The sequence below is a fragment of the Mauremys reevesii genome, linkage group 17, assembly GCF_016161935.1.
Source record: "Mauremys reevesii isolate NIE-2019 linkage group 17, ASM1616193v1, whole genome shotgun sequence".
Taxonomy (NCBI): Eukaryota; Metazoa; Chordata; order Testudines; family Geoemydidae; genus Mauremys; species Mauremys reevesii.
Window position 1 is genome coordinate 3,121,621 of NC_052639.1, and position 22,212 is coordinate 3,143,832.

Sequence of the window (22,212 nt, forward strand, 5' to 3'; positions counted from 1 at the left end):
CCAAACATTTCTTAGTAGGCCTCTGTTAATTTTCTCCCTCCCTTCACCATTATCCACTGCGTGGCCATGATTTTTTTTTAAATGCATGTATATTGCATACAGAAGGCACTGACTAGATTTATGGCACTGACGGAACATTTATCAGTTTCTTTCTGATGGAATGTGATAAAACGGAAAATAAATCAGCCCAAAGTATGAGCTCCCAAAACATACAGTGCCTTTGGCTACATGATCAAAACACGTGGTCCCAAATGGGACTGTGATAGCAAATTCAGAGTTGATATGAAAAAGCCTAATCTCAGGGTTTGAATAATCATTGCATCATCAAGAGACAGAGACTGCCCTCATCTTTTAACAGCTTAATAATAAAAATGCAGCCAGATAGCTAAGTTAAGATTAAAGTAATATCACTGGATGGCTTCCAGATCTCAGGGTCTTATATTTATCTGTACATTTCATACCTCAACTGGATGTTAACACCATGGCCTTCCGCAGCCATTTTCTGCAATCTTTAGAATGATGCTAGATGCTTGGTTAGTCTAAACCGCAGTGTCTATAAATAGGACGGACACTTTTTAAATAGGTGAACACAAACGTATTACAAAACAAATCCTGATATCAAGGAGCCGCCAGGTGCTCAGGACATCATCGATGCAACAGACCCACTGGCTGTCCACACAAATCAGCCAAGGGTCCCTTTGGGGAGAAAGGAACAGTCCTTCCAATCATTACAGCTTCTGGCAGCGCAAGAACCTTCCTCAGTTCACAAAAGTGGGTATAGACTCCTTTTTCCCACCTAACTGGGGCCGAATTCAGGAGTCGCCCCTAAAGGACACTAAAGAGCAGTTCCTCTCCTCTTCTTAGCAGCCCTTCTCCCCCCCTCCCCTCCTGGAAGCCTTTATTTCCTTTTACAGTTTCCCCACTGAAGAGGCAAAGCTGTCTGTTCCACTCCCAGCATCTTAGGAAGGAATCACGCCCAGCTCTGATAGTGCAGACAATTTCAGTGCTACCTTCCTCTCTTCCACCTAGTGGAGTGGTTTAGCCCTTTCTTAGCTCACCCAGGGATGCGGCAGCTGCATCTAACAACCCAGGACTTCTACTGAAGTGATCATATCATCAGCTTAGCTTTGCTTTGGTTAACGTTTACCTCCCAAGTAAATAAATCTTGGCTGTCACTTTAATACATGTTTTAAAGCCGCCTAACAAAGAGATGACTGAGGATTACAGAGGATAAGTTACTTGCCACGGTCTCATGACATCTGAAGTTTACAGCTAAGTGCAAGACCAAGTAACCTGCAATCCAGCCAGTAGAATGTTTATGTAATTTTTTAAAGTTCTTTGGTGCAAGAAACATGCCTTATCTATGCTCCATAAAATGTAAAACAACTTTACAGCATTATGTTTGTTAATATGAAAGCTAGTAGCAGAGCTACAACAGAGCCATGGATTCCTGACTTCCAGTTCACTGCTCTACCACTAGCCACACTCCCTTCAAAAAAGAAAGGTCTGGTAATCTCTCAACAATGCTGCTCTGGTGCCAGTTAAAATGGGGCTGTAGACAAGACTGATTCAGTATCAATGATTACAGGTTTCAGAGGGGTAGCCGTGTTAGTCGGTATCAGCAAAAACAATGAGGAGTCCTTATGGCACCTTAGAGACTAACAAATGTATTTGGGCATAAGTTTTCGTGGGCCAAAACCCACTTCATCAGATGCATGGAGTGGAAAATACAGTAGGAAGATATAACTCCCATCTTTTCATGTACTGTCATATACATCTTCCTACTGTATTTTCCATTCCATGCATCTGATGAAGTGGGATTTAGCCCACAAAAGCTTATGCCCAAAATGATTATAGGGAAGCTCTGCTCTCAAAGATCCTGGGAAAGCCCTCAGATGGCTGAATGGAGGCTCACAACTGAAAGACAAATAAAGTAGCACAGTACAGTTTGAGAAGTTACATCAGTCATTTACATAACTGCTAATGTTTTCCCAACTATTTACCAATAATACACACAAAAAACTAAGTCATCCTTACTGCTACGTGACTAGTTACCAGTGAAGGTTATGAGATAGTTTCAGGTCTTCAATCTTAGCTTGAATCTCACTACAGAAGATACTAAGTGATCACCCGGCCACACACACAGGGAGTGCTGGGTATCCAGTGTGTGCAAAGCCTGTCCTGATTGCTCCAGATATCTTAGATTTAAAAGTCAATCTTTCAGGTCAATCCAGGCTATCTTCAAAACCAACTTTCCACAGCACTTCATATCAATAGGACAGCATTTTACTGGGGAGTGGGGTAGGAAATGGAGACGAGGAGACCAAAGTCGCACTTCTATCTATCCAATTGTGCACTTTCTATGGTTTTTCACTCTAATTTCATTTTCAGCATCCCTTTCTAGAGCTGATATATGGACCAAGCACTTGTTTCTCAGTCTGTTTTCCTCCTAGTGTTTTTCTCTGATCTCATTATCAGCTTTGCTGTTGTCAAAGTTTGTATCTAAGCTACTGTCGAAGGCCCTTCGGCTCTGGCCACGACTTTGACTGAACTAGAATGTTTAACTTTTTGCCACAAACTCTAATGATTCCAGAGAGTTCCCCGATAACTCTATGGATTCTCTTACTCCTTCCAGTGTTTCCATTCTTCTTAAGATGGCCGTGAGTCCTTTCAGTAACCTTGGTCTTGGTTTCACAAACACGGGCTTAAAAGCTCACAGTGTCTTCAATGGAAACTGCTCACGCACATGCACAGGCACAGTTTTGCCCACTGATTATTTTAATTAAAAATAAGATGTGAACATGCGCAGATGGTGCAGGAAAGGAGATCCAGGAAGGGCGGTAAATAAGACAGGAGTTTGGACACACAGTGCCTTTCTCAAACTCCATACCACACTGTGGCAGAGTAACCACACATGAGCCATAGAAGAGAGAGCAACCAGGTCCAGGGTCTGAAGGGCTTTTGTTTACCTGTAGGCTGTCTGGCTCTGCTTGCAGCAAGGAGAGGATCCCTGGGAAAGCTCAGAGAACCAGCAGGAGGCTGAACTAGACAAGCATTTCCTGGAACCAGTGCTCTTGTCGGGCTCTTGCCTGGAGATTCATTCACAGATTCCAAGGCCAGAAGAAGCCATTACAATCATCTAATTCCTGCATAAGACAGGCTGTAGAACTGTCCTGAATTAATTCCTGTTGAATTACAGCATTTTTAGAAGCAGCAAAGAGTCCTGTGGCACCTTATACACTAACAAACATATTGGAGCATGAGCTTCCGTGGATGAATACCCACTTCGTCAGATGCATGTCATTTTTAGAGGCATTCTTCTTTTTTTCTAGCATACTGATTTATTTAGGGTAGAATAATTTTGAAGAGCTTTACAGGCATTCTGTTTCTGGATTATTTGTAAACTGCAGGAAATAAACACTTCAGCAGAGAATTGTTGTAGCCTTTGGATGGCTAATTTACCCTGCTCTACACATCTCAGCAAAATTACTATTGTTACATAAGAATCTAATATGAACACATATAGCGCTTTGCACAATGCTGTCCTGGTTCATGACTGAGGCTCCCAGGCGCTACCACAATACAAATAATGAAGCTACAGGCTAATGCAGAACCTTGCCAATCTGAAATTGTCCTACCGCCCAATATATTCTGAATTAGATTACTTCCTCCACTGTGCACTTGCACTAAAAAGTCCCCCATTTACCCCAATAAATTCCATATCCCTTGGTCTATCCAGATCAGTATTGCATTTTGTTTTGGGAAGTGATCATGTGAGGTTGTTTAACTCATACTGTCAGGTGGTAACCAAAGGACTATTTTAGCACTGGTGTTCTTAATTCCAGTCAAACCCATGGCCAATGTTTGTCTGTTAAGATTTCAGCTCACATACACCAGACAGTTCTGAAGTCAGTGCAGTGCCTGTGTGCTCTGCAGGTATGACTAACTAATATTGACTTATATGCTTCACTTCCAGAACATTCTTTGCATGTTGTGGGAACCACAGTTACAAGAAATTTGTATTTTATTTTATGCTGCAAAGGGTCTAGATCACATCTATATAGTTACAGGGCTGCAACTGGCATATTTATTGCATTTTGCATATAAGGCATAATCTGTGAGCACTTAGCAGAAAACAGGAAAGGGTAATTTTTGCAGCTCCAGACAGTGAGCAATTGTTTTCTTTTTTTCCCCTAATAAATTATATGCAGACCTGAACAGATGTCACACTGGCATTTGAGATCTGAAATATAGTTGAAGAGCAAGTTATGACTAATGCAGAAAAAAAAATGTCAGAAAGCATTTTTTCAAATTTCAGATAAGCTCTTTAGCCCTAGGGTTCGTCATAGATAGAAGGGGAGTTCCGCTGGGTGTCTTAACATCCACTTACCGGTGAAATGCCTCTTTGAATAGTCTGGATAAACTTGCGTTGGTAACTATATTTATTTATTTATTTAAGGCCTTCCAAAATACTATTGCTCTTTCAGAGACCTATCATTTTATTAATTTAAGTTCACTTAATATAAGAAGAAAAGGAAAGGTCTGAACACTACACATTATGTACACAGGCACCTCAGTCTCTGAATTTAGCAGCCAGGTTTCTGACCTCTTCCAGATACACTGATGCCCATGAAAGGGTTACACTGGTAAAGCTAGCTGCTCCATGTAGTTGCTAAGTAACAGTGTCTTGCTCTCAGGGTACTCTGAGCCAATGAGAATATTCTGGTAATATAATCCTATCTTGGTGTTCCACTGGTTAGTGTGCGGTCATTCAATATCCAGCTGGGAAAGGTATGTGGGTGGAGTTGTACTGGAACCAAGATGAAACTTTCCAGTTTACTTCTGAGGTTTCTGTTAAACTCAGCTGAATTCATCATTCAAATGCAATGGGTTAAGGGGCTTTGCATCTCTGGTGTGAAGATGATGCATTCTAGTCATTTCGAAAAGTAAAAGTTTAAGTTGCTTAGTGCCAGTGTCCATCATTTTTTCTCTGTTCCATTAAAAGCCTAACCTTTATTCAGTGAACAGCTGCACACGTGCATGTCTGTATCACAGTGGGAGCAAAGAGGTGAGTTATACTTAACTGATTAGGTTTCTTTGCTTCCACTCTCTAGAAAACTGATCGTAGTTACATAAATGGAAAAGCTAAATATTAGTAGTACCAAGTGCTTTTGGCATCTCAATAACCATCCCTGGACACGGATTTCAAGCAATGGACATACCACGAAAGAAACTGACTACATCATCATCATCAATCGCTCCGTAGTGAAATCTCACAAAGTCTTCAGCTGTGCAGAAGCACCAGTAAACTCAGATCATAGACTAGTTGTCACTCAGTTCCAATTGCATCTCCCAACTCCTCACAAGCCAGACAGTACAGTGTCCAGCGACTTTCCAAGGGCTCTGCTGAAGCTGTGAAATACACATCATAGGCTATCAAAGATCACATACGTAACCTTAGTATCCTGTTGCATGAGGTGGCCATCACCTGGCGTGGTATATGTAATGCTACATCACACACCACCACTTGAAACAATCAGCTGCTGCTTCAGACAGTGACACAAGAAACCTTGGCTTTCTGAAGAGACCGCTGAATATTAAGCAAAAAAGGCAGAAGCAGGGAGACGTCCAACAACGTAAAGGTTAACCGGCGTTTTCTGGGCCATGGCAAAAAACGTGACCATGAGATTTACATCAACATTCTGGTCAACAAAGCAGAGGACAGCCTAAAACACAACAATCTGCATCTCGCCTATAGAGCTATCACACTCCTGGCTGGCAGCCATAAACAGTCTTCCAACATCCTCATGAAACCACACGGCTCTACTTGCTCATCAACAGATGAAGTCCTGGACAGATGTAAAACAAATTTTGAAAGCATGCTGAATCACACCCCTGCTGATGACTGTCCAGGGCTACATGACCCAGGGACGAATGCTGATCTTCTCTCACTCAGTACGGAAGGCCATCCAAAATGTACAGAATGGACATGCTGCTGGACCTGATGGTATTCCATTCCAGCTGCTCAAAGATGCCTTGTAACCAGGGAGCCTTGGTCTCCATCAACTGTTTTTAAAAGTGTGAGCATCAGGCAGAGTACCCACCGAATGGAAAGACATCAATCTGCCTGTCCAAGGATCTGACACCAAGTGTGGGAGCTACAGGCTGATCTCATTGACATCAGTCCCTGGAAAGGTCTTTGCTCATGATGTGCTTGATAGGATGAAGCCACTCCTTAGTAGACAGTGTCATCCACAACAATCAGGTTTCGCAGCTGGATGGTTGACAATGGGGACTCCAGTTTCTGGCTAAGCTGCACAAGAATTTAAGCTCTTGCTTCACCTGGCCTATATTGACATCTAAGTGGCTTCTGATCTGATTCACAGGTCAGCACTTTGGCTGATACTGAAAGGAGTTGGCGTCCCAAATGATTTGCTAAATCTGGTACATGATCTTCACACCAGTACCTGTGTGAGAATGAATACTGGTTAATGGCTTTCACCGCGTTTCTATACAGGGACGTCCCAATTTGACATCACATACGTTTTTGATTAGCTGTGAAAGCTGAGCGGTCAGGTCAGGTTTTCTATTACAACAATTCAAGCCAGATCATGCTTCTCACTTTGAAATTAGATTTGATGTTTTGCATAAATCTCATCAGTGTTGGAAATAAAAAAAGAAACTGTACATGCAGCAACAGATGAACAGGACACTTCTTTAGGCCGCAAAGAGATTTCTGGGTTTAAAATCCCATTGCTTTTAAGGAAAAATTCATGAAAAGTAAGTATACAAAACTGCATAGCTGACAAACAGGTATCAAAAACAGGCAGCTGCAGATCCAGGGTTTAAAAACACTCTGGCAACATAACAAAGGGAACCAAAGTTAGTCATGGCATCACCTGCAACTACTGTTTGAAGAAATGGGCATTCTTCAGCACCAGGACTTGTTGAGCTCAAACAGGGGCCAGAGATTATAGTTTTTGTAGTGAAACCACTAACAGATTGGTAACAGGATATCATACAGAAGTCAAGGTTGATAAAAAGAACAGATGACCGTATCTGATTTGAGCAGAAAACCCACTGCTCATAATCCAAGAAAACAGCATATGATTCCATCAGTATTAATCAGTTACATTCCCACATTGAGAATAAAGGAGATTTCATAGTTCCCAACAGAAAAAACACACATAAGACAAAATAGCCTCCAGTGTTAGATATCAATTGTTTTTAAGTGTGCACAGTCCAATAAAAAAAATAGTATTAAGATTTGGGGGCAGTGGGAAGAGAGGACACTTTCCTTCTCCCCAGGGTTCCCAGGCTTAAATAATTTCAGAGTCACAGCATTATCACACATTTAGTTCTTATCTGATCTGTTGAATCATAAATGGAACTGAATGCCTGTACCCCAGATGTATTTCTGCTGTGCTGTACTCACCCATCTGCTCCACAAGCTCTGGTGGAAAAACTCGAGAGGCAAACGCTCGGCGGAAGATATCTGAAAATTCTCTGTCAAGACCTCCTATCCCCATCTTCTCAAAGTTCCAATCAGGGTTGATGATTGACTGGCGGTTCTCCTTGGTCTTAGATTTACCTGTAGAAAAGACATTGCCAGTTCAGGAATTAAGCACAGCCAAATTATAGCCACAGACTGATATACTGGAGAAAATGCAGGTTTCGTAGTCCATGTGCAACAGTTTTATAAAAACCACCACGAGGACAAACTACACAGCACTTCCTACTCCCATTATGGGGGCTGAGGAGACTGTGCATTAAATAGTTGCCTTCATTATAGAGGACTGCTTATATTAAGCTCTAAAAGCTATAATAAAAAGTAGTAGTACAGCTGAGCTGCCAGCTGTCAAAACAATCTAATTTCATTTTAAATTCATTCCATTCAATTTGTAATGGGCATTGCAGGCATTGCATGAAACAACACACTCTTCTGAGACCTTTGCTTTGCAAACGGGTTTCTTGGCAATTTCACAATCAGAGAAAACCTAGAGGTAGCAATCCTAAGAATTCATAGAGAGATCCTGCGAGGTACTGAGCACCCTCAAGTCACATGGATTTCAATGTGCGTCGAGGGGTCTCAGCACTTTCTTATAGACTTCCAGCACTTCCCAGGATTGGGTCCTTTGCAGCATTCAGGGTGTTTTTATTTTAGCCATTTTTGAAGATAGAGAAAGGTCAGAGAGGCAACTGAAATCACTGAGAGAGCCAAGTGCAGAGACAATAACAACACTGGAATACACCCTTTAAAATTAGGCTGACAAGACAGTAGCAAATATATTCTAGGAAATCATCCTGCAGTAGATGAGAGTCTTATTAGGCACCATCATTAACTTCTATGATACAAGCCACTGAGGATCAATTCAACAATTCTTCTGATACCAAAAATGTCTAATACAGTATGTCTAATAACCGCAATACCCGGAAGCAAAAGATTAATGGTGAAAATCTGATTTCTTGGTTACTGTTTCCATGGGCTGACTGTATATTTATTTTCTTATTACTTGTACCTATCAGCAAGACTGCAGACTCACTCAGACAAACTGCTCGCTCCTTTAATTATCCTTAGCCTAGACTACCCCCTGCTGGCCACATGTGGTGTTCACTATATAGCAGTAAGAAACTAACTCCCTCAAAGATACAGAGCCTGGATATAGGCTTGCGGTGTGGTTTCAAAATGAAGACATATGAAGTTCCCTAACACACCTCTGCAGAGGAATGGCAACATAACTGGAATTAATAAAGAAATGAAGTAAGGAACAACAGTACTTTAAAAAAGGCAGAGCAAAGGCGGATCCCACTTCAAAAATTAGTGCTCAGTTGCCACTTGCCTGAAAAGTACAATCACTGGGTTAGTTTTACCTAGCAGTAATAACTATTAATAACACTCTGAACAGTGTGCATCAGTGGCTCTCAGAGCACATTAAACTATTAAGCCTTATAACGTCCCAATTAAGGTGCTAATAATGAGGTGTCAATTTGACAGATAAGCAAATTGAGGCACAAAAAGATTCAGTGATTTGTTCACAGGCAAGGCTAGGTTTTAGTCACGGGCAGTAAACAAAAATTTGCGGCCCGTGACCTGTCCATGACTTTTACTATATATCCAACTAAAACTTGGGGTGGGGGGAGCTGCCCAAGGGCACCGCAGGTGCGGGGGGGGGGGGGCGGGCAGCAGCGTGTGGCCCAGCCAGACTCCCACTGGTGCTGGGGTGAGGGGGACAGGCAGCAGCCCATGGCCCGGGACTCCCACTGGTGCTGCGGGGGGCAGGCAGAGGCACACAGCTTGCGACCCCCATTGGTGCTGCGGGGTGGGGATGGGGGAGAGAGACGTGGTGACCTGAGACTGCCCCCGCGGCAGCCAGTGCGACTGGCGCACAGGCTGCCTGACCTGCCCCTGAGCCAATTAAACCGGCCGCTGCAGAAGTCAGAGGTCATGGAAAGTCAGGGAATCGGTGACTTCTGAGACCTCCATGACATACTTGCAGCTTTATTCATGGGCACTTTTAGTGACAGGGCCAAGAATCCCAATTCCTAGTCCTCTGCTCTGCTAGACCACACTCCACACAGAAATGTGCTGTGATAGAGATTGGAGGTCACTCATCAACTGTGATCCTAATCATTAGGCTAGCAAAATATCACTGCTTGCCATGCTGCAGTAAGCTGAAGTTTTTACATTTCCCCTTTCAGCTGTTCCTATGGAACTGTATTATGAATCAAGGGGATTTTATGTAATTCCTCCTACCTTGCATATGTAATGACTGCCTGCTCAACTTTAACTCAGCCACCCTAAATGTATTCTTTATGAGATAGTCTTTAATTACATGGTCACATACTCCCTCCTCCCCCGCCCCCCCAGGACCCCTGTGTTATTCAGTACTCAGAGAATTAGTCAAACTTCTAGAGTGTATGAGGTGGCTAAGTGGAATACATCCGCTTCATTTGTTGCAGAAGTTGGAATGTGTGCAGTGAATGAAGCAGGAGACTGCAAGAGAAAAGGACAGTCTCATGGTTAAGGGAGTTGGCTGTCGCCCCAGAGAACTCGTTTCTCTCCCCTGCCTCTGCTAGAGTACCTAGCACAAACTAAACTTTCCATAAGTGGCCAGTAATTCATTTTCTAGATGCCCCCAATTCGAGACACTAGGGCCTGGCTTGCAGAAGTGCAGAGCAGTCTGAGTTCCAATTTAAGCCAGAGAGACCCGTGCTTTGAAAATATAATGTACTATAAAAATCCTAACTGTTCTGAAAAATCAGGCTCCAAGTGTCAAACTGGGCACCCAAAATTAATGGGCACTTCAAACGTTTGGCTTTAACTTCTGTGCATCAATTCCCCATCTGTAAAACGAGGATATCACCACTACCTAATTCCACAGGAGCGCTGTGAAAATAAATGTATTACCCTTTATGCAGCTCAGTAATTAAGGCCTGAGGCCACACACTGATGAGAATAAAAGGACATTTTGAATAGCTACACATTCAGTGAATACTGTCTATCCTGGGCACTAAATATCCTCTAGAGAGGAAGAAGCATGTGATCTGTAATTAAGGATTACCAGAATGCACACACGCAAGGGGGCCAAATTAAGGGCATGTGTAGCCTTAATTCTTGCATTTCCTAACTTTTGAGTGTTTGACCTTGCAACATGAATGTTCTTTTAAACACAGATTTTTTTTCCTTTTGTAATTTAATATACATTCCAGGGTCTCCTCTTTCATTTTCAGAGACACTTCTGTTTGTTCGAATTTTTAGTCCCAGCTAGTTAATACATCAGCTGATACATTAGATAGAAGTGCATTTATTTATTGACTCTTGGAAGTATAAGGCACCCTCACCATAGTATCGAGGCACCAACAGTCCATTGGCCAATGTAGCAAACACTGATTAGTGTGTGAATTCACATCTTCAAAAATATTAACTCCTATTAATTCAAATTTTGAATATTAATTAAAAAATATTGGAATTCATAGATTTTGTTTTCTTCAATCACTAAGGTTAAAATTAGATGCTTCAGAACTTGAGCCAAACTAAACGCACCTCCTTCATCCACATGATGCAAAAATAAATTTAATTCAGATGTTTTATTTATATGTTCCTAGTTCTTTACTTTCTTCCCATTTAGTAATTTAAGATTGTAAAAATGGATGTTTTGAACTTGTTTAGTTTCCTAATTGCTAGCAGAATTTCAGATTTTACATAGATTTTTTCTGCCAATAAATTTCATGCTTTAAATGCTCAACTATGCTTTAAAAGACAAGTCGTGAGCTTCATTAACATCTTTATTGTGTTTACAACTCAGTATAAAATTGACAGGCAAATATCCTGCACTATATTTGCAACTAACACCACCACTTTCACAAGTCAAGAAAGCTGAAATGCTTCAACCATACTCCTCTTCGGGTTTGCAATCTGAAGACAACGGGACTTTTGCTCCAAACTCAATAGGACTTGTGCTCCAAAGGCACTACAGCAGGGATCGGCAACCTTTGACACACGGTTCGCCAGGGTAAGCACCCTGGCAGGCCAGGCTGGTTTGTTTACCTGCCGCATCTGCAGGTTCGGCCAATCGCGGCTCCCACTGGCCGTGGTTCACCGCTCCAAGCCAATGGGGGCTGCAGGAAGCAGTGGCCAGCATATCCCTCGTCCTGCACTGCTTCCCGCAGCCCTCATTGTCCTGGAGCAGCGAACCGCGGCCACTAGGAGCCGCAATCGCCCGAACCTGCCGATGCGGCAGGTAAACAAACCTGCCTGGCCTGCCAGGGTGATTACCCTGGCGAACCGCATGCCAAAGATTGCCAATCCCTGCACTACAGGATGGGATTTTCAAAAACCATTAGGAATCTAACTTTCGGCTTTTGGTTTTGAAAATTTTGGCCTGTGTGTATAAAGACAATAACTCTGTTAATGAATTCAGAGTCCAAATCATTCTTCACTGTTAACACTAAAGCAATTTTGCTTTGAAGTGACATTTTATATCACTAAGAGACTTGTTAATAAAATACAATTTTAGTGCCTTGTGCTGAAAACACTCATGCACATGCTTAACTTCTAGCACATCCCCGTTGAAGTCAGTGGAACTATTCACATGAGAAAAGTTACAAACCTTCTTAAATATTTGCAGATTCAGGGACCTTAATTTTCAATATTTTGGTTTTTATCTATAGCAGTTTTGTAAAGTTCATATAAATCACCCTATCAGTTGTGGCATGTAAAAATAATAGCTTTTACAATTACGTTCATTATAAATTTTAATCTGAAGTTTCAATAGCACAGTTTTTTCAGATTAGCTTTTATAAACTCTCTAAAAAAAAATCATTGATTTAAATCTGGTTAAGTGATTTAAGTCACTTTCATTAAAATTGCTCCCCTCTGGCTGTGAATAGAGAAAAATTAATCCAAGATTATTTAAAGTTAAAATAAAAATAAAAAAATACTAGTTAGGCTTCTTAGCTTCAGTGTTTACATATCAGGGTCTCATTTTCCAAGTTGAATGCCAGCACCTGCTGTTGTTACAGCTGATAATTGGGCCTACAAGCCTAGTGTGATTAGAAGGCTATCACAGCCGGAGAGTTAAATCATCTATTATCATTTAGCATCTCAAAGAGGGGGGAGGGATAGCTCAGTGGTTTGAGCATTGGCCTGCTAAACCCAGGGTTAGTGAGTTCAATCCTTGAGGTTGCCACATAGGGATCTGGGGCAAAAATCAGTACTTGGTCCTGCTAGTGAAGGCAGGGGACTGGACTCAATGACCTTTCAAGGTCCCTTCCAGTTCTAGGAGATAGGTATATCTCCTATTATTAAAGACCCTTGGCTTTCTTCTACTGTAGGTATTACAACTACCATGATATAAAGACTTGTATGACTACCCTGGAAAGTAATAGTAGCTTTCAATACTACACTGGATCAGTTGTTATTCTGTTCCCTTTACATTCCTGGGATCAGTTCAGAACGGCTTCTTGGATTTGGAAGAACTCACCAATCAGATTGAGAGAGGAGTTCTCAGCCTTTTCAAATGCAACTTGACTATTCCCAACAACCAGACCCACATCAATCTGTGTGGAAGGAAACAAAAATAATTAAACCTTAATATCAGACTCAACTTCAAATTATTCGTCTCTGGATGCTCCCTAGCAAGTCTCTGAACAAAGGCAAGAGATTGCAGCAAACAAGCTCCATTGCAAAGGGATATGTTTGGAAGTAAATGTGAGCTAAGTCATGTTAGAGGCATCTCTCATTCTTCCTTAACACTATTCTTAGTGACACCCTGTAGCAGTATCTTTTACACTCATAACATGCAAGCAGAATAAAGTCTATACCAGTAACTCATAAACTTGGTGCTTTAATAGGGCCAATTACACAAAACTGAAAACAATTATGAGCCAAATCATCTTGAAGGAAGAATTCAATCAGAAAAATGTGAACAATAATTTGAGTCATTTAAGAACACCTTAATAGATGCCCAAAAAACCACCATCCCACAATCGAGAAAGGAGGTTGTACTAGTTAAAAAACCAACCTGGTTTAGAGGGGAAGTGAAGGCAGCTATAATTTTTTTTTTTAAATTATATGTAACAAATGGATAGTAATGAATATAAAGCTGAAGTTAGGAATTGTAGAAAACAGATTAGGGAAGCAAAGGGACACAAGGAAAAATCTATATCCAGCAGAGTTAAGGACTATAAGGAGATTTTTAAATATTTTAGGAATAAAAAGAATCCTAACAATGGTATTGATTAGATGAGAATGGTAGAATTATCAACAATGCAGAAAAGGCAGAGGTAATCAATAAATATTTTTGTTCTGTACTTAGGGAAAAAAAACAGATAAGAATGGCCATAGCGGGTGAGACCAAGGGTCCATTTAGCCCAGTGTCCTGTCTTCCAACAGAACAGGACAATTATTGAGTGACCCATCCCCTGTCATCCAATCCCAGCTTCTGATAGTCAGAGATTTAGGGACACCTGGAGCATGGGTTTGCATCCTTGACCATCCTGGCAAATAGACATTAATGGACCAATCCTCCATGAATGTATCTAATTCTTTTTTTTGAATCCACTTATACTTTTAGCCTTCACAACATCCCATGGCAATGAATTCCACGGTGCTTTCTTTTGTTTGTTTTAAACCTGTTACCTATTAATTTCACTGGGTGACCCCGGATTCTTGTGTTATGTGAATGGATACTTAACACTTCCTTATTCACTTTCTCCATAACATTCATGATTTTATAGATCTTCATCATATCCCCCGCCCCCTTAGTCTCTTTTCTTAATTGAACAGCTCCAGTCTTTTTAATCTCTCCTCACTTGAAAGCTGTTCTATACCCCTAATAATTTTTGTTGCCCTTCTGTGTAGTTTTTCCAATTCTAATATATCTTTTTTGAGATAAGGTGACCAGAAGTACATGCAATATTCATGGTGTGGGAGTATCATGGATTTATATAGTGGCATTATGATATTTTCTGTGTTATTAGCGATCTCCTTCCTAATAGTTCCTAACATTCTGTTAGCGTTTTTGGCTTCTGCTGCACATTCAGCAGATGCTTATGAAGAACTATCCATGATGACTCCAAGATGTTGGTAATAGCTGATTTAGAACCAATCATTTTGTACATATAGTTGGGATTATGTTTTCCAATGTGCACTACTTTACACTTATTAACATTTAATTTTATCAGCCATTTTGTTGCTGAGTCACCAAGTTTAGTGAAATCCCTTTGTAACTCTTCACAGTCAACTCTGGATTTAACTATCTTGAATAATTTAATATCATCTCAAACTCTGCCACCGCACGGCCTACTCCTTTTTCCAGATCATTTATTAATATGTTGAATAGCAGAATTCTCAGTACAGAATCTTGAGGGACCCCACTACTTACCTCTTTCCATTGTGATATAGTCTCATCATATAGTAATAACACTCTTTCCGTTCCACTAATACCTCTGGAGGATGTTAAACAGAAGCTACTAAACTTATGACATTTTTAAATCAGGAGGTCCAGATAACTTGCATATGGAGGTTACTGACCTATAGCTCGCAGGTTCTTTGAGATATGTGGTCCCTATCTGTACACTACCTGTGGGTATGCATGCACTTCATGAGCTTGAGACCAGAGATTTGTAGTAAGCAGCGTTTTTTGGTCCACACCTGCATTTATTCTCACCATGTTCTAACCCAAAGGCACAAACAGCGGCACCTCTCCAGTTTCTCCTCTTGCTGAAAATCAGACAAGGTCTGCATCAGAGAGGAAGGAGGGTGGAGAGTGGCATACAGATAAGGATCACACATCTCAAAGAATTCCAGTTACAGGTGAGTAACCTCCATTTCTTCACGTGCTGGTCCCGAGGTATATTCCAACATGGGAGATTAGAAAGCAGCACTCGGAGAGGAGGAGGGTACAAGGATGCACTTGGTATAAATGACTAACACCATCGTCCCAACTGTTACATTTGTAGATTAGGCCTGGATTAGACAATGTTTTGTGAAGGTGTAGATGGAATTCCAGGTAGCTGCTTTAGCAATATCTAAAATAGATATTGGTAGGGGCTCAGTGGAGTGGGGGTCCAGCTGAGGGAGGGTTCCTTGGGGTGGTGCAGGCGGGGTGTTCGAGTGCAGGGGGCAGTCTGGGTGCATGGGTGGGAATCCAGATGCATGGGGGAGAGGCTTGGAAGGGGTCTGGATGCAGGAGGGGTGGGGCTCAGTGGGGGAGTCTGGGGGCAGGGGGACTCTGGATGCAGGAGGTGAAGCTCTGTGTATGGGGGTACATGGTACTCTGTACCTCAAAGCAGCACACTGGAAGCCCCATATTCATCACTGTCATATAATTATATGTTTTGTACAGAGTATGCCTTGTGAGGTGGTATTTTAAAAGTCGATCTGTTGAACATTAATATCCTGTTGGATTGTATCATTGTATGTGAAGTTACAAAGTTTTGCTGTGTGTGTGTTACTAAAATATGTTGTGAGGTTGGGAACACCCACAACCAGCCTTTCAGGCACAACAATGGAATAGCCAGATGCACTGATGGCCCACTGAAGGGAATCCACTCTCCCAACGATCATCTCAGAAAGAGCATGTATACAATGGAGACTGCTTAACTCATGTCACAGCAGAATATCTTTCCAGCAAGCTGGAAGAAACTATAAAGAGGGGAAGTGACATCGTGACTTGGCCTCATTCCCCACCCCAAAAAAACTCAACACCTGGAAACACGTCTGGAGGACAAAGACTTTGAACCGGGGGAGGGTGGTACCGGGCTGGAAGGCAGTTTCAGTTTGTGTATTGAAGATCTGTGACCTGTATGTATCATCTAGTCAGGTGAGACACTGCTAGATTCAAATCCTGTTTAGTTTACAGTACTCAGATTGAAAGTTTACTTTTATTTCTTAGGTAACCAACTTTGATCTCCACGCTTAGTACTTATTATCACTTAAAATCTATCTTTCCGTAGTTAATAAATCTGTTTTATATTTTACCTAAAACAGTGTGTTTTGGTGGAAGTGCTTGGGAAATCTCAGCTCAGTTACAAAGGCTAGTGTGCGTCCTCTCCACATCAAAGGAGGGGCGGACTGGGTGATGAACTTGCACTGGCCAGGCTTCTGACCAGGGCAAGACGGCACAGCTCTGGGGTGCAAAGCTGCGTAGCTAAGGGGAATTGGCTGAAGCCTCTCTATTGTTGCTTCATGAGTGGCTGAGAGAAGCATTCATGTAACTCAGTTGGGTGTGTCCCTGCCTGTGGATGTCTGTGTACGTGCAGTACCTGCCAGAGGTTTGTAGCTTGCAAACAGCATCATAGTGTGAGAGGGAGCCCAGGTTGGTGGGAGAGAGGATTCAGCGGTCCCACAATCCAGGTTGCACCCCGGGAACCCCATCATGGGGGTCTGGATGCACAGGGGTTGGGCAGATGCGGGAGCAGCTGTCCCTACAGTGATCCCCCTGCGGCTGAGGAGCAATGGGGGCAGGAAGTGGGGAGGAGAGGTGCATAGCCGGGGAGGTTTCTGGGGGTGGGTCTGATCCAGCCCCAGCTGCTCCTTGCAGTGGAAGAGCAAGTCCCATCCTCCCCTGCCCCAGCCCAACCAGGACTAGCAGCTGAGTCTGGCGCAGGGCAGAAGCCACTGGCCAGGGCATCCCCAGCTCCCCACCCCCAATGTAGTTATTTGCCTCTCCGCCAGCTCCTCCGGGCATCTGAAATGATGCACCCACGCTGCTGGGGAGGGGCTTGTGATAGCTCTTGCAGTTTCCCTTCGCTTACCCATCAGAAGTAATTGATTAATTTTTCAGTGCATGCGCAGCGGCACAAAATTCCACCAGGAGTAACATATGGATGAGAATTCCAAGAAGAATGATTGTTTCTTTTTTTTCCCCCTCCTGGTACCACTACAAATAAGAGTTAAGTTGTTTGGGAACATTAATTGTGCATTTCCATTCCGAGCATGTCAGTAAAGTTGATGAGCATGAGAAGAGAATAAGACCCATGTCCTTTGGGCTTCGTTTCTAACATGGATTCCATCTGCCCTACCTTTTGTTTCTTGCTTGTGCCAGGCTCCCCTTTGAGAATGCTGGGATCCATGCCTTCAATATCCTTCACCAACAGGCCAAAAAGTTTATCGTTGAAACTGAACACAAGCTGTGGAAGGAGGTAAAGAAGAAAACCATTAATTTAACAAGGAGTCCTGTGGCACCTTATAGACTAACAGACGTATTGGAGCATGAGCTTTCGTGGGTGAATGCATCCGGGGATGCATCCGACGAAGTGGGTATTCACCCACGAAAGCTCATGCTCCAATATGTCCGTTAGTCTATAAGGTGCCACAGGACTCTTTGCTGCTTTTACAGATCCAGTCTAACACGGCTGCCCCTCTGATACTTGACATTAATTTAACTTGTTCAAAAGATGCTGGAACTTCAGTGGGAGTAGTGTAGGAGGGACAGGAACAGGATTTGAGGGAGGACAACATCTTAAGCAAATAGTTGACTGAAAAAGAATTACTCCGCTCCTAGACTACAACTAGCCAAGAGAATTAAAATCCTACTCTACAACACAAAACAACATTTCACCTTTTGCAATTAAATTCTTCAAAGATGGACAAATTTAAAACTGGCCAACAGTTACGTGTGTAATAAAACATCACAGGCAACGGGTTGGGGGAAACTGCAGAAAATCATTGACCTATATTTTGTGGAACAGATAGTTTAGAATATCTTTATCTGCAGATTAGTTTATTACAGAAGTTCTCTGAGGCTGTGACCCACTGTCCTCTCTTCGGCATGGAGTCGAGCACAGTGATAGTACTTAGCAAACAATAAGGATTCGTAAAAGCCATTATCTCCTCAAGGACATAACAGACCCGTGGTCCAACACTTATAACAGATAACATTTAAACCAATATCTTAAAATAATAATAAATGTTTGCAACTCTATGGAACCTTACACCCGAGGATCTCAAAGTGCTTTAAAAGCAATAGATTAAGTCTCAACCACCTTCCAAGACCCACAAATGTTCCTATTTTACTTCTGGGAAACTGAGGCACAAAGCGATTAAGTGACTTGCCCAGAGTCGTACAAGAATTACATCCAGTTACATCAAGTCTGAATTTGACCCAAAATCTGTGGCCAAGTTGGCATCAGAACCCAGATCTCATAGGGCTTTGGTTTTCTTTATGGGGAGGGCTATGGAAAAGTCAGGTTTTGTACCACTTTACTCAGGTTGTCCCTACAGACAATAAAGCACTTATTGTTATATACAGTCTCTGACAGTGCAACACGCTCTCGTCTCAAAGTGATGGGAATGCTCAGCAATACAAACAGTTTGGTTAAACATTCCTTAATATTTCATAATACAGAACCTACCAACAGTATGATATTTGTCACCTCAAGCACTAGAGTTGGATGGAAGTGATGGAAACGACAGCAATGAATTCACACACCTGTTGTCCTACTGAGAAAGCCAGGCTGTTGAACTGCTGAATGAATTCAGCTGCCATCTTGTCTGTGTCATACGGGTTGGCATCAATGCTCTTCTTCTGCAAAAAGTCTATCTCAATTGTCATAGTGCCGATGCATTGCTTGGTCTTGTCGAAAGTGTATGGGGAGACTGGAAAAAACCCACATATTTCAGCATGGTGAAATCCCAGTATAACCTTGACAATGCACCTAACATGCTAAACTGATGTATACTCTCTCCCAGCTATAAGAATACCACTACTATATAGCCAGCAGTGTGATTGTGATTCATAGAAAACATTTCACATTTGATCCAAAAAGTTAAGTTATAATAATTTATTTTATTTATATTATATATCTAATTCAAAATTCTAATTCAGTTGTTCAAAGTTGTTCAAATCTCTTTGATTCATTGATCTGAGATAAGAGAAAGAGAAAAAGAAAAAAAAAAAAAAAAAAGCAAAAAAAAGCAACAAAACAACAATAGGTTTAGAGAATGGAATCCCCCCCCCCAGAATCCCTACTGTATGTGATCAAGTTCACATACAACTTCACTTAACAGTTAAAGCAGAAGTGCTTGCATGCTGAAGAAGAATGATTTGTTACATGGATAGGTTTATGTGATAAATCTCCTTATCAAAATAATCTCAAATAAATTAAATCAAACAAAAAACACCTGTGAAAAAACACAGAAAGAGAGAGAGAAAAGTAAAGATGTGCATTAAAACCAAAAAGTAATCAAACCACTGCACTGGGCACAAGCATACACTAACACTACCTATGATAATTATGCCTTTAAGGGCAAACCGAAGGAGGGAGGAGGAGGACAGTCTGCAGTCTTTTTCAGTCATTCTGTGCAACAACCAACCATGTGCTCAGTCCACAACAAGGGCAGTTGCCTCCTCCAACGGAGTTCAGGAATGGTTTCGAGGGCATCATTCTTCCCCCCCACCCCCATCCCCCCCACCCTCCCCCCACCACCAACTGCACCCTGCCTGGAAGCTGCTGGCAGCTGTGCTGAGGTCCCTATTACTGCAAGAAACCCTGCTCCCTACATTAAAGCTCAATTAAGATACACAAAAGCACAAATATAGTCCCACAGACTCCCCCGATTTTTAGGACTCTCTCTATCTCTTGGGACTCTCTCTTATACAGGCTCCTATTACCCCCCACCCTTTGTCCCGGTTTTTCACACTTGCTGTCTGGTCACCCTAGATACAAAGAAGTGAAATGGCCTTGCCTAGATAACAACTAGTGGTTCCAACCCGACTACCTCCTCATTCCCCGATTCTACAGTTCTGTTCAGTTCTGCCCTACACTTACAATCCTCCTGGGCTCCTCTCTCTCCTCCTCCTCTCTCCTCTCCTCTCAGCTCTCCTCTCCTGCAGCCTGAAGAGATAACAGCTCTCATATCCAAGCAGCATAGCACACAACAAACCACAACAGCATCCAACAGGCTCTCAATAACCAGGTGACATCTCTCCCCATGAGATTACTGTGCTGCCTCTGCTCTCCACCTAGCTACCTCTCTGCCAACAGCTGCCTATGCCACCCATCACTTTCTCCCTCACTCCACTCCTCCACTCACCCTCTCCTACCTCTCTGCACTCCCTCCTCCTCTCTCCCTGCCCTCCTCTTGCTGTCCCAACCCCCATCCTAACCCATTATTCCTCCAGAAGTCCCAGGAAGTATTTTATCCCAAGTAGAACACTCTTGTTGTTTTTTTGATTTTTTTTTTGTTTTGCTAGTTTTTTTGTTTTGTATTTGTGTAAATAAAATATTCTGTTAATCAGTCTGTCAGTTTTCATCTCTATCAGTTTTTTATCATCATATTATCAATATTTTTCCAGTCTGAGTTTTGTTTTTAAGGACTGCATGCAAAGCTAACAGTCAAAATGAAATCTAATTTAAAAAGCTTTAAAATATTATTTGGGAGTCAATTAAGCAAATTAAGTTAAGAGTTAAAGGAAAAAAAGGGCAAAAGTGTTTTGGCTGTTTAATAAACAGAGCAAAAAGAGTCTGTTTTGGCTGTTCTTTGCTTTCCCAGTCCAACCACCAATGCAGCATCAGGCTTCACCAGGCCAGCTCAGCGGCTCAGGAGGACAGCGGCAGAAAGAGGGGAGGAGGAAGAAGAGAGCAACAGAGAACACAGAAGGAGGAGCAGGACCAGCAACTGGAGCTCCCAGCTCAGCTTCTGACCACCTGGGATTGGTGGGAAAAGAGGGTGCCTGGGATTGTCTGGACAAAGGAGATTACCTGAGACACACCTTCATCATTGAGCACAACAGATTGGGCCACTAGCCAGAAACTGCCATATTGGAGCAACTGAGCAGCACCTGAGCAGCAGCCCTACTGCAAGCACCTACAGCAGTGCATGGAACATAGTCAGTGCCACATATGCATGCGGCCACCCATGATGAGCGCCATTCAGCGATTGCCACTCGAGAGCTAGCACCTGTGGGTGCGAGAGATCGACAGCAGAGGCCACTGTCAGATGGATGAAAAGACACATGAAAAACCAGGTTATGGCAGGTGTGCTATTTATGCTCAGTTATATTTTATTTTTTTACTAGTGTGCTTTTGTAATTGACATGTGTGGGACCCCCAACCCCCAAAGGGACCCCTTTTTTCCCTGGATGTCCTTGAATTTAAGGAATTCATTTTTTTTTCTCCCTTTTAAAATCTTTTTTTGTTTGGGACCGTGGCAGGATATAGATCATAAAGTCAGGCCTGCCTGGACGATCTATGGATGCTACTTTATTACAGATGCTAATATTATTATGGAAGCTAAGGTGGAAGTCATTATCCTGGGCAGTTTGAACTCCATGTGCATTAATGGGCTCATGTTGGCTGGGGTATTCCCTTTCCTGTGGGATTCTGGTTAATTTTTGAAGCAAAGCCTTATTGGACAGCCTTGACGGATTTCTTTTTTTCTAAGGGAGAGTAGTTGAAGAGTGGGTATGAGTGTGCATTTAGAAATGAAGGAGAATGCAAAAAAGAATATGGGGGAACCAGAGGAAAAATCCAAAGCAAAAGAAACCCAAAAATTATTATAAACAATATTTATGAATATTGAAGAGAAACCATATGAGACAATTGTGGTGAAGATGAGAAGAGGTGATCTAGTTCAATGGTTCCAGCAGCCAGCAAATGTAAAATGCAAGAGAAAGGACAACAACATTCAGTATATCAGACAAATTTCTTCCAAAGAATGAAAAAAATGAAAAAGAAATGAAGATGATGAATGAAAATGCTGTTAGA

The 22,212-nt window shown here is 42.1% G+C and overlaps 1 protein-coding gene across 3 annotated transcripts in view; it reads right to left on the minus strand.

Annotated features, from left to right (window-relative positions):
- The window catches only part of NSF (N-ethylmaleimide sensitive factor, vesicle fusing ATPase), a 149,140-nt gene that overhangs the window by 83,069 nt on the left and 43,859 nt on the right, over nt 1-22,212 (minus strand). For all 3 annotated transcript variants that reach the window (XM_039504284.1, XM_039504283.1, XM_039504285.1), the window contains exons 5-8: nt 18,936-19,102; nt 17,527-17,634; nt 12,984-13,059; nt 7,436-7,591 (exon numbers count right to left, since the gene is read on the minus strand). In XM_039504284.1, coding sequence (XP_039360218.1) covers nt 7,436-7,591; nt 12,984-13,059; nt 17,527-17,634; nt 18,936-19,102 — 507 coding nt within the window. The remainder of the gene's footprint in view (nt 1-7,435; nt 7,592-12,983; nt 13,060-17,526; nt 17,635-18,935; nt 19,103-22,212) is intronic.